Source organism: Pezoporus wallicus, unplaced genomic scaffold (genome assembly GCF_028554395.1).
Source record: "Pezoporus wallicus isolate ANWC-B61680 ecotype Strahan unplaced genomic scaffold, APGP_CSIRO_Pwel_v1 contig_5908, whole genome shotgun sequence".
Classification (NCBI taxonomy): domain Eukaryota; kingdom Metazoa; phylum Chordata; class Aves; order Psittaciformes; family Psittacidae; genus Pezoporus; species Pezoporus wallicus.
Genome location: NW_026635282.1, coordinates 1332187 through 1345332, shown reverse-complemented (window position 1 = coordinate 1345332; position 13146 = coordinate 1332187). Strand labels below are relative to the sequence as shown.

The 13146-nt window shown below is 35.1% G+C and overlaps 1 protein-coding gene across 10 annotated transcripts in view; it reads left to right on the top strand.

Moving 5' to 3' along the window:
* The window catches only part of USP33 (ubiquitin specific peptidase 33), a 44501-nt gene that overhangs the window by 13697 nt on the left and 17658 nt on the right, over window positions 1–13146 (top strand). For 7 of the 10 annotated variants that reach the window (XR_008973117.1, XM_057416880.1, XM_057416871.1 and 4 more), the window contains 8 exons: window positions 1725–1877; window positions 4102–4201; window positions 6746–6815; window positions 8549–8662; window positions 9430–9508; window positions 11527–11947; window positions 12364–12504; window positions 13103–13126. Coding sequence is in view for 9 of the 10 variants with exons in the window: in XM_057416880.1 (XP_057272863.1) it covers window positions 1725–1877; window positions 4102–4201; window positions 6746–6815; window positions 8549–8662; window positions 9430–9508; window positions 11527–11947; window positions 12364–12504; window positions 13103–13126 (1102 nt within the window). In the remaining variant the exon portion in view is untranslated. The remainder of the gene's footprint in view (window positions 1–1724; window positions 1878–4101; window positions 4202–6745; window positions 6816–8548; window positions 8663–9429; window positions 9509–11526; window positions 11948–12363; window positions 12505–13102; window positions 13127–13146) is intronic. The other 3 variants (XM_057416863.1, XM_057416889.1, XM_057416901.1) reach the window with 1 other exon arrangement.

Sequence of the window (13146 nt, the reverse complement as noted above, 5' to 3'; positions counted from 1 at the left end):
AAGCAAATCATTTGCCAAAATGAAGCAAAGGAGATGTATCATTCTCTCTTAACAAATAGCTGAGGACAGAAGGATGGCAGTTTTATTAACATGTCATTTCACAATTGCCGACTTTGCAATTAAATTATATTCTTACTTCTACTTTACAGTTGTTTGGTCGGAAAATACATCTAAGGTTCTACACTGAGCAATTTTTGGTCCCTAAAAATGCTAACAGTCCCCCCCTTGAATATGAAAATGAACAAATGGTATATATCAGGAGTTTACCAGAAATATTTTATGTCTGCATTGTACCACCAGTCCTGATTTTTTCCCCAGGCAGGGCCTTGATTATGTTTTTGTACAAATTGATAACACATTAATATAAATCTATCTAAATAATATCTTTTTGTTTAGCCAACTGTTTAAGCTGAATTACAGTTCTAAGGCTTTTGCAATAGATACATATATAAGCTGCTTGTAGTTCAGTTGTAGAACAGATGGTCCCTGATTTTCTTGCATACAATTTTATACCTCTTGGCTTTCTGCAGTATTTTATTCCTGTTTTACATGCTGTTTTAGAATGTTACTTACTTGCCAGGTAAGAAAGGGCTTGAGTAGTCTTCTTGCTGTTGATGACATCATTTTCTTCATTATCCTCTTCTGGGATATGAGCCCTCTTCTGGGTTGCCTCACCCTCCAGTAAACGGCTCAATAAACTCACTGAGAGAAACAAGGTTGACATGAATCAGTTCATTGTGCGCACTTCAAGAAAATTAATAAGCTGTTGCTCTGAAGACTTGTAATTATTTATGCAGCTGAAGCTGCAGAATCAAGCTTATTCTCATTATCAAAATTGTCTGAGATATTGATGTAATCTGATGGTTTTTAGTAGGGGGAGGGCTACTTAATGAAATTGTAGCCCAGAGTTTATATTAAAAATACTGTTCTTGTGCAAGGCTGTATAAAATGAGGGGAGGAGGAACTTTGGGCATCCTGCCACAGTCGCAATATTTTCCTGACTTCTAGCAAATCCATCATTGTCTTTAAATCTGGCTGATGCTGATATATAAAGAAGAAATACAGGAAGGATTGGTGTAAATATTTGGAGAATGATAGCAACTCAGTACACTGTCTTACAGTAAGCAAAAAGGTTAAAAAAAGAAAGGTGAAAATTAGAACAATAAAAATATTCTCCCATCTGTCAAATTTTTACATTGCTTCACCGTCTGAAGCTGTCAACAAATAACTGAGTCTAGAATATATGTTTTGTTATGAGCACCTGGTACTGTAACTCAACTAAGATTCTTATCTTACTGTTCTGATTGATTGTTAAATAGCTTGGATTTTCTACAACAAACCTGTAGAAACAAATACTGCCCTTATTATAGAGGAGGCAGCTGCTGTTATGACGAATAGGAGACATTCCTGGAAAACTGGTTTGTTGTGAATGTTAATGCTCCTGACAATAGGCTTTCTTCTTACTTTTCTAATTGCACAGAGGCATGTTGGATATGACAGTGGCTCTAGGTTCTGACTGTGGCTTGTTGCTAATTAGTGACTTGTACTAAAAATGAGTGTTGGAGAGTTTGTGCTCCAATTTCAGTAATTGCTGGTTTTTAATATTCTAACATATTTGTTTCATTGTTGAAAGATGTAGAATTTTAATACTTCTAGCTTGCATGTATCAGTATTTAATTATTCTGAATTTCTGAATCACAGTTTTGATTTTTGTTCTGTTTTAGGAGACAAAACACTGTCTGACTGTCAACCTTACTACACTCCGTGTTTGGTGTTATGCCTGTAGTAAGGAAGTATTCCTGGATAGAAAATTAGGATCTCATTCTCCTCTACCAAATGCAAGACTGTCTCACCAAGCGCAAGAAAATAGTGTGCAGGTATTTTTTAATCCAGTGAAACAAAAGCACCTGTAGCTTTGCATTAAGCATTGTGTCTTCCCCCAGATGAGACACTGACCTTTCCTCCTTTCTTGTGGATAAACTTCATTAATTTCTATTTTCATAAAATTTCTTTAAAAAGACAGTGCCCAGCTTCTATGTTCTGTCTCTGTGTACTGCATGCTTCCTAAAAATGCTTTTTTCATCTTATTGTGTAATAGTTTGTAATCTGCATTAAACTGTAAGGTACAGAAAAAGCATAGAGTTAAAATTAAGGTCACAAGATTGGAACAGTTCACCTGTGCTTCCTCATTTCCACCTCTTGAAAATGTTATTTCCAGAAGTCACTAGAGTAATTGCTGGCTAACTTCCAAGGAGCAAAAATGCTTTCATATGTATTTATGGATACTTGCCTAAGATACAAATTCATTCATACAACCAGAGTATTTTTAGTGAAATATATGCTAATTGTTAATCTGATTCAGCTAGTCATATAAGACACTTAAAGGGATTCCTGTGGCTTAGAGCATGTCTATAGTTCTGAGAAATTACTGAAAAGGTGTTGATTTTTGTGTATGTGTGTGGGAGAGTTTTTCTGGTGCAGTGGTATACACACAAACACTCCTGAATAGTTAGGAATTTAACTACTATGCAAGAATTTACTAAGAAGGCAATAGTAATCTGTGTATATTCTATATGTGCGTGTAATTTCGATGTAGAATGACAAATACATTGTGTTAGATACATGTGGAAAAATTGGTATCAAACTAGAGGTTAAGAGAATGCTATTAGTGTTCTGTGGCACTAGAACAGTGCCAAGAAGGAAAATACGTCCAGTATCAGGGGTGTTCAAGTTAATTGAGTAAAACACAGGTTTAAGATAGTACTGTTTTACATGATCATGGTGTCAAAGACTTTATAAAGTGCTTAGCTGTTCCTAACTACACATTTATTAACCTTTAACATAGTAACTGATGAGTAAAATAATGAATAAAGGATTAGGTAGTATTGGAGAAAAGTTAAAGGAAAAAAAAATAGCAAAGCAGATTTACGCAGAGCGCTTTGAAATATGCTGTTTGCTTGTCTTGTTCTCGGATTTCAACAATTTTTAAGTTTGTCTTGTTATTTTGTTACATTCTAGTTCCACTAGGCTTTACTAACATTGATACTGTTCACTCTGGTAATATATTTTGTAGGAAAGTGCTGTCACGGAGATAGTTGTGCTGTAATTTCTTAAGTGTAAATGTCATAACGCAAATAATCTGGAAAAAAAGGTGTTATTTCTTTATCTCATATTTAATGGACTTATATAAAAATTACAGGTAACAGTTAAAACTGACACAGGTGTGAGTACAGTATTTCTAAAATTGTTTTGCTTGAGCTAGGGAAGAGGTACCATGGTGCACAGACTAGGGCTGGACAGAAAGATGGGCAGATTTTCAGTGTGTAGAAGGGGCATCCTTTAATATTTGCATGTTTAAGGTTAGTATTTAATATGAATGTTATCTGATAATTTTCTCATAAAATGCCACAAACTCATTTGGAATAGTTCCATTAGAATATTATTTTTTTAATATCTGTTGTCCAGAATTTCTGGTGACTTGATATAAAGCTGCCTTCAGAAGCCTGAACTTCTGTTATACTTAACATGTTCTAATCTTCCAAGGAAATGGGTATAATATACAGAAGAAATCAGTAGAACTTATAAAGTCTGTCAAATGTTTTGTTAAGAATTTTTATTGATGCGCTCACAAAGAGCTTATCATGCAGTAGATATCTGCCTGCCTAATACTTTGTTCTTCATTTTGCTTCAAGTGGTTTCATTTGTCTTCCTTAAATGTAGTGAGCCATCTGGTGGCACATCAAAATCATATACACTAACTTTTATGTGATGCTTGCTGTATTAGCTTTTCAGTGCTGGCTTATTGTATGTAATTGAAAGGAAAGAAATACTGTAATTTGCTTTGTTTTGACTCTTCAGCTGTTGGCATAAAATCATGCAGTGTTGTCAGTGCTAATCTGAAAACAAAAATGTGTGGTTTTCTTTAGTAAACTTTCTCAGGATAGCTATGAAATCCTATTATTTATGTGCAGTGAGATTTCGAAATGGGTTCACATAACTTTTAGTTCCTAGATTTGTTGATGAAATTATATGTGAGCTTAATTAAGAGGAAAATCGATAAATGCAAGTAAATATACTTTTTTTTTCTTCTTTTCTCATAAGGATTTTAAAATACCTAGTAATCCCACACTGAAGATTCCACTAGCAGCTGTATTTGATGACTTGGATATAGAAGTGGAAGAAGATGAGTTAAAGACTAGAGGTAATAAAAGCAAACTCCAGTGCTTTATTGACCTTTCTTGTGTTTATATGTCTCCAAGTCTTTTCTCCAGTTATATATTAACTCTCTTCTAAGTGGAAGCAGTCTTCACTTACCTTCAGAACAGGGGCTGTGGTGATAAGTGCAGTGCACCTGGACAAGCAGCAACAAAAAAAAAATGCACGTTGGAGTAATTTTCAGTGTAGCTGGTGTTCTAGCCACACTGGTGAAAGTAGTTTTTTATGAAGTATTTTTATTTTATAAAACACAGAAAATGTTTTCTCGTGTCCTAAAAGGTTCTTGATTTCAATGCTGTCCTGCGTTTTGCTAACCCTTTTCTGAGACTGTAGTATCCCAGTATGGGTTTCTTGAGTTTTTTATTTGGTTGTTTTGGGGTTTTTTTTTGGTGTTTTGTTTTGGGTTTATGGGTTTTGGGTTTTGTTTTTTTGGTTTGTTTTTTTTTTCCCCTTTCCCTTTCAGTAATGGATTTTAAGTGCGGCCAAACTTCCTGGTATAAAATGTTACCCCACCCTAATATTAAACTGTTGTAAAGATGAAAACGAGAGTGGATGAAACCCTGAGCAGTGAGGCCTTAATTTCTTAATTCATAAGAGAACATAATAATTATTATTCCATATAAGTCTCAGATTTTTATAGATTTTTTTTTAAAGTTATGTGCATTTGTTTAATCTATTGAACTGTTTTTATCTCAGCCCACAAGTGTTCTCATTTTTACTGTTATGATTTTCTCCCCTGTCCTACTATGAGGGAATGAGCAACCAGCTGTGTGGTGCTTAATAGCTGGCTGTGGTTAAACCACAGCAATGGATCTCATTTCTCCTTTACTGCCTAAAGCTCTACTACCAGCTTTAGGTCTCCTAAGCCTGCTGGCATTGGCCAGAAAAAAAACTACTTTGCCCCTTCTGTTATCTGGCACAGTCTTTCTCAATATGTCGCCACCCCACTTATTTGCCATCTGCTCTTAGATCATTAAACCATGTGTTTAGTCCCAGTTAATTTCTCCTACCAATGTGCGTATTTGTATATCTTCTTGTCCTATTAATATTTTTGGGAATGTAACTTGTATAAATGTAACTTACAAGTAGAATTGCATCGAAGTTCCAGTAATATTGGTGTGACTGTGTTAATACATTCTTCAAATTAAAGGAAAAAAATTCTTTAGCTCCATTTTAACTTTGTTCTTAGAAATTGTTTTGAAATAATTTTATGAAGCAAACATTAGAATATACTTTTGCAAGAAAAGAAGTCTCTTCAAAAACTTTACTTGCAACACAGCAGGCTGGAGAACTGCAGTGAGAGTGTGCTTCTGATATATCTTCTGCTGTTAAGTAAAATAAAAAAAATCCTGTAACTGTTCTTACTTTCCAGTTTCAGTAAGAATGACCATTCTTTATGTAGCAGAAATCAGAAGGGGCATAATGCAAGTTCAAATGTAGGAATTCCATTCAGACAGATAGAAGAATCTTTCAAAACTTCATTTTTAAGTTTTGTGTATTAGAAAATTCAGCTGAAGTAATCAAACATGTTTTATAGATGTAAAAGGTTTGTCTTACAATGTCTTATTTTTCTGCCATGGACTCAAATGATTGGGTAGGTCCTATACTTTAAGGATTTCATAGAGCCAATGGTGTTGACTGCTGAATATATTGTTTTCCATTTCCAGTCTTGTTGATTCTTTGCTTATAAATGTAACATTTTTTAATACAAAAGCAATTTTATTTTAAAACAAACAGATTATTTAAACACCTCAGTAGCTACAAATAGTCCATTTTTTTAATTGAGGTCATATAATACTTATGACTTGTTTAAATAGCCTCTCCTCAGATATTTAGAGAATGTTTTCCATGACTCCATAATCACTGCAAGAATATACATGAATTGTATCTTTTATGTGTGTGGAAAAACTACATGAGTGTATCAGTAAAGAAAGTAAACAATCTGGGCTCGAAAGTAAATTCTGTGAGAAAGGCTAAACTGAGCAGTCTGTGTTTCAGAGTACGCGTATATAATTGGCATGGAAAAAGACTGATTCTAGGTAATTCTGATTCTGGAATAATCACATGCTGAGTAGGTTTTGCATGTTTAGTGTAATCTGACTGCTTGCATGAACTAGAGACAGAAGAACTAAATCTTTCTTGAGAAGCTTTTGGTAGTATGGCTACGAATGAAGCATAGCAACAATTTTATTGAACAGGTAAATCATTAAGTTCAAGTAAAACATAAATATTGATAAACATTTTATATTGAAATCTGCTGCTGTCATAAAGCATCAAAAGTTAGTAAGATGAAATACAATTTACTTGTCTGAAGTGCTTTAGTCAGCCAAAATCAAAACACTTAATTACTAATTCTATTTACATTAGTATTCCTTTAGGAGTCCTATGTTTCTTTTAGTTACAACTCTGCATTATAATTGGCATCAGAAGTGTTACATAAGTATTTTAATTAGTACATATTTTCTAGGAAGTGTTTTCCTTAACATGTATTGGATTAACAGACTTGCTGAATGTTCATTCTTTTTCTCAGGTCTAACAGGATTAAAAAATATTGGAAACACTTGTTACATGAATGCAGCTTTACAAGCTCTTTCCAACTGGTAAGGAAAATTATTGTAAATGTATTTTATATTTGCTTACTCATGCATTTGGTAAGGATGGACTTAATGAATTTTAAGGGCTGCACTACTATGGAAGAATGCATATATTTGTTAAATCTCAGTCATATCCTACAAACAGTTGTGTTACTGACTGATAGGGTTAAAAAAAAAAAGCATTATGGCGTATGGGTTGCTCAGCTTTTTCCCTGTTTCATTATAGTTCTTCACTGTCCTAAATAAAAAATATATGCAGTTCTACAAATAAGAAGAAAATCTGGTAAAAGCTTGGGTTTTCTTTTCTGTTAGAGAAGAAATCAAAGCAAATGCATAAACATAAATCCTAATTAAAAAAAGAGAGACATATTAAGATCAAAAGCTCCAAATTCAGTCCTTACAAACAATACATCTGGGACACTCTGTGCTAAATCATCTCAGGAACTGCTAGAATGCAAAATCGTGTCATCCCATGAGGGTACCAGACAAGTTCATAAAGGAGAAATCTACAAAAGCTGAAGATATAAAAACACTAGAAATGGTTAGGCAGGGACAGTACTTGAGTATATATCATGAATACTTACTTTGCGCATCTGATTTTGGCTGAAATCCATGACGGGACCCAGGGCTAAGTAGACCTCACTGACATCCTTAGTTGAGGGAGAGGAGAACTAAAGAAAATCTCCTTAGAAGGTAAAAAAGTAGACAAGGCATCTAATAATGAGGAAGTTACTTAGTTGAAAAATTCCAAATTTTGCAGTTACTCTGGGAAATTTCTTTTCTTGGATGAAAATAGATCCAATCTATTTGACGGACTGTGACTTCAAAAGGGGATTGAAGGGAATGGAGAGGGTATGCGAGTTGGCAAAACTGTATGAAGTAAACAGATAAATCATTTAGGTATAAATTACTGACCTACAAACATAGAATCATCATAGAAGCAAGGAACAGTTTGGGTTGGAAGGGTCCTTAAAGCTCATCTAGTTCCACGCTCCTGCCATGGGCAGGGTCACCTTCCGCTAGACCAGATTGCTCAAAGCCCCATCCAACCTAGCCTTCAACACTGCCAGGGATGGAGCAGCCACAGCTTCTCTGGGCAGTCTGTGCCAGTGTCTCATCACTCTTACAGGGAAGAACTTCTTCCAGATATCTAAATCTACCTTCTTTCAATTTGAAACCATTCCTGCTTGTCTTACCTCTGTATGCCCTTGTAAACGTCCCTCTCCAGCTTTCTTGTAGATCCCCTTTAGATAAAGGAAGGGCTGCTTTGAAGTCTCCCTGGAGCTTTCTGTTCTCCAGGCTAAACAACCCCAGCTCTCTCTGCCTGTATTCCTGGGAGAGGTGCTCCAGCCCGCTCATTATATTTGTGGCTGTCCTCTGGATTCATTCTGACAAGTCCACATCCTGGTTATCTTGAGGTTATGAGAGCTGAACACAGTACTTCAGGTGGGGTTCTCATGGGGGCAGAGTAGACAGGGAAAATCACCTTGCATTTGAATCCCACAGCTCTGGTGCTTTCACAAATGTCAGTATGTGTTTGAGGAGCAGTGTTGCTGTATTGCTGAAGTTATCCTACTAAGAAATGTTTGGTTGTAACATTTAAGGATGTAGGAAACAGAGTTGTTCAATTACAATAGTATTACACTTTTTTTTTCCAATAATCTTATGTGAAATGCAGATTTCATCTTGTATTTTAACAACCTGAAAAAAAACCACCCTATTTTCTTCTTTTTAATCAGTCCACCTTTGACACACTTTTTTCTTGACTGTGGAGGCTTAGCCCGGACAGATAAGAAACCAGCAATTTGTAAAAGTTACCTCAAGCTGATGACAGAACTTTGGCACAAAAGCAGGTATTGTATCCTTTTAGGGTTTAAATGGTTATAAATAAACTCCAGAGTCAGGACAGATTAATGCCTCCTTCCCAGGGTTCTAATTTTTATTCTGTATCACCAAATTACTCTTATAAATTAAGGAAGGAGAGACTAAGTTGCAGGATTAAAACACTCCTTATAACCTGTTTGTTTCCATAGCTACCAAAGATGGTACAAATAATTGATGTACATTCTTCTAGTAAGGAAGTTCTAACAAGAAGTAGATGATAAACACTATGCAAAGTAGTATTAAGCTTTCAAAAATTGTTTATATGTACCAGAAATATATCTAAAATGTTCAACTACTTTATCTCTGTGTTCTTCATTCTGTCTCAATGTTTTATCAGTTTCTCATATTTCTTTATATGGAATTTCTGTTATCTCTGCCTAAGAAAATACTTCAAAATATAAATACAAAGATAGAGAAACAGTAACTGTGCATAGTGCCAAGTGTATGCCTGATCTGTCATCTAATTCTCTAGTAAGAAATGTGGCCTAAAAGGCTTGATACAGTCTCTGTTTCTGTTAGATGACTGATTTAAAAAAAAAAACGCCACCAAAAAAAAACCAAGTATAGTTAATAATTCAATACCAGTATTATATTGGTTAAGATTAATACTACTGGTGTTATACATGTTACAGTTGAGTTGCAGGCAAACTTATGATCCCAGTAAAGATAGAAAATTCCATTTAAATGCTTGGTTTTTTATATATATTTACATATTTAAAACTTTTTCTTTCTTTAGACCTGGTTCTGTTGTTCCTACTGGTTTATTTCAAGGAATTAAAACTGTTAATCCTACATTTCGAGGCTACTCTCAACAGGTAAAACCTTCTGATCTAAAATCTGCCTAAGCTGTAAAATTCTTATTTTGAAATCTAATGCTTGAGATACCATGCTTCCTATATTTGTTGAAAGCAATAGCAACATAAACTATATGCTTCAAATGTAGATCAACTGAAATGGAAAATGGAACCAGCAGCAGTTAAGTCAGGTTTTATGTTCATTGGTATCAAATTCTTTAAAGGCCTTCAGCTTCTGAGAATAACTCATGTCCCAGAAAACAAAATAAAGGTGTTTAAAAATAAAAAAAAGTATAACAGATTTTAAGTATTTGTTACCAGTTATGGTTTCTTTTAAATCTTTTTATTTTTAAATCTTTTAAATAAAGTATCCAGTTTTCATTTATTATCTTTTAAAAAAACAAATGCACTGCTCTGTGTTTCGTAAGCAGTATTGTAGGAACTCTGCTCCACAACTTGCAAAATAGGTATGGATTATTATATAGTAAAGACATTCTTCAATTATCCTTCAGTATCTTGCTGCATTCGTACATTTTGCAGTACTTTGTTAAAAGCTTTTTGGCTAGAGGAAGAATTTAAACCCTGTAATTAGAAAAGCTTACTGAGATCTTCCAGGAATCTGCTGTTATTCAAAGGATTTCTGCTAGCATGTTTCATATTTGTGAGGTGGAGAATTAGAATACGTTTTAATGTTCAAATACTGCATGTAGCTGTAAAGTAAATGTTTAAGTAGTAATCTCAGCGGGATTTAGTTTACTCATGGGCTTCTGAAGAGCCATGTTAATTTCTGGAAAAGCAGAAAATCAATGCTAACTGAGAACAAGCTGTATGGAAACTTGGTTCTCGCAGCTTTGAACACTGAGAATGTGTTTTTCCATGCAGAGCAACACTTAGAAACCTTTTAGGTTCTGCCTGGATCACACTTCACTTGTATGTTTAGTATGTTTCATGGCAACAATTAAAACAAAGCAAGTCTTTCATGACCAACATTCTCCTGTTGCCCAGCCTCACAAATTGGGCAGCCAGTTGGGCAGCCAAATCCAGTCTTCAGGCAGAAAAAAGAATTCTTTTGCTCAGTGAAAAATGTTTATCAGTTAAGCTGTGTCTTAAGGTTTGAGTCTCTTTTTTTGTGTAAAAGTATTAGTAGCAAATAGGCATATTAGGTTTTTTTTTTTGTTTTTTCATTACTCAAACCCCAAAACGGAATCTGATAGTTCTGGTTTTTGAGAAAGAGAATGTTTTCTAGTCTGCAGTTGTGAGCTTAGTAAGTAATTGGTGTGTTGGATGGTGATATTGAGCAGCAGAAATTATTTTTATGAACAACCAAAATACAGAAAGGAAAATGAAAGAAAATAGAAGCATTCGTAGTTGCCAAGGAGAGGCTGTTGTTTTCTCCCATGCTTGTTTTATTAGATATTCTCTATTGCCAGGAACCAAGCATGGATTGTTGAAATTTGGTGCCTCTTAAGATACTTCAAAACACAGATCAGACTTGTAGTAAATCTTCACAACTCTTTGTGGAAATACTGATAATTGAGGAGTCTTGTCCAGGCTTGAGAAGAAGAATTAAAGTCTTGTTGCCAGGGTGATGCAATTGGAAAGACAGGATAAGTACAACATAACACTTCTTAATAAAGTCCTGCCATGCCCAGTGAAAACAAGGCTCAGATTGCTTTGCTGAAGATGCTGCATGAGGTTTTAAAAAAACTGTCCTGAAAACACTCCATTACCAGCAGAGCTGGGGTCTGGCCAGTGTTGGTAGTTGCTTGAGTTAGACTTGTTGTTGAAATAAGCTTTTTGGGAATAGAAGTGTTTTGGAGGAAACTCGTAAGATTAAATGGAGGAAATGGACAGAGGAAACAAACATGATCTAGAAATGAAATTTCTTTTGAACTTCAGACCTGAGACAGAGACATTTAACTTACTCTTCTGTAACAGCCAGCTGCAGCTTTTGGTTTAGTTACCTGTATCTTTTCCTAATATGACTTTAATTTCTTCCAAACATAATGGAATAACATAAAACTTGTTTAAAATCCTAGGATGCACAAGAATTTTTGCGGTGTCTAATGGATTTGCTTCATGAGGAACTTAAAGAACCAGTTGTAGAACTGGAAGATGTCCAGCCTACAAGTGTTGAAGACAGTATGGAAGAAGACAAGAGCCAGTCAGATGTAGGCTTTCAGCCCTGTGAATCCTGTGGTACCTGTGATAAAACAGAAAATGACACTATTTTCAAACCTGTCTTAGAGGATCCTGCAGAGACAACCATGTTAATTCAGGATGATGATAACAACTCAGTCACATCCAAAGACTGGCAGAAAGAAAAAATATCAAGCAACAAGCTTAAACGAGCAAATTCTATAGAAGACTTTGAAAAAGATGCAAATACTGCTTCAGAGACCACTGAATTTTTAAATAATCAAGGAACTGTCAAAGTACAGATACACAGCAGATTCTCAGGTAATACATTACTAATGTGCAATTGAAATAGTCAGATTCTTAGCAAAAATGTCTGTGTGAGTGGAAAAGAATTGTAGAACAAATAGTGTAGAGAGGTACAGGTCAAATAGGGTAGGTTGATGACTTTAGGCAATGCACCTTCCTTATTTACTTTTCAGTTCAGGTGTTCTGAATTCAACTTGAATTTCCTTGAAAAACTAAATATTTGTGCTGGGTAAGGTTTCAGGTAACCCAGAAGATAGTGGGGGTTTTGGATTTTGTTCTTAATTTAAAACATATATGACTTGAGATGGTGATGCATTCCTCAATGACCTGTGACCTGACAGCGTGGTTAAATTAATTGCATGACCATTGTCTGTTCATTCTGCATTAAATTTTTGGTAGAATTTATGAAGTAATGCAAATATTAATTGCAGAATACATCAGTGATGTCCACATGAATGATATATCTGCAGCCCAAACCCCATCATCAAATGAAGGGATGAACACCCGCTTATCAAACAGTCCACCAAAATCATTCTCATCATGCTCTTCAGTGGCACAAGTCCACAAAAAAGGTATAGGCTCTTTATTTTCTGGTACTGAATTGCTCTGCATTACAGTTTTCATTTTGTTGTTTCTTGTGTCTTGCATACCAGTGCAGTGTTTTTTCTTCAGCATTTTTTAATCCCCTATCCCTACTGGGGAGAGGGACTATTATGTAAACTGGGCATACAATAAGACTCCCTTTACTTCTGTAGCATTCTGATTCTTTCAAAGCATGCTTGAACAGTATCTGCCTCTACTCTGTGAAGATGGAATAGTATTTTGAGAAAACTTTCTCAACTGCTCTAGTTTGGAAAGAGGGGAAATGTATGAGAAGTTAGTTAGAAAGATACTTCAATTTCCTGTCACTATTTCCATGGCTCACTGCTTGTTACTGGCTGTTAGCATTTTGACAGACTTGGACTCCTACAAGACTTAATCAGTTATCTCCTGGGTAGTATTCAGTCTCCAAAAGAGGTTTTGTGGTATTCATTCTAGCATACCATGCTGGTAATTTATAGAGCCCAAGAGACTGCTTTGGTGTGTTTACCTAATTAGTAGTGGATTTGGGTGGGGAAGGGGTGCACATGTTATGCTTGGAGTTTAATTTTTTTCTTATCTTTTAATAAGCTGCTGTTAGGCTGGACTCTAGTAGTAAGTTTAGTCTACTTCAA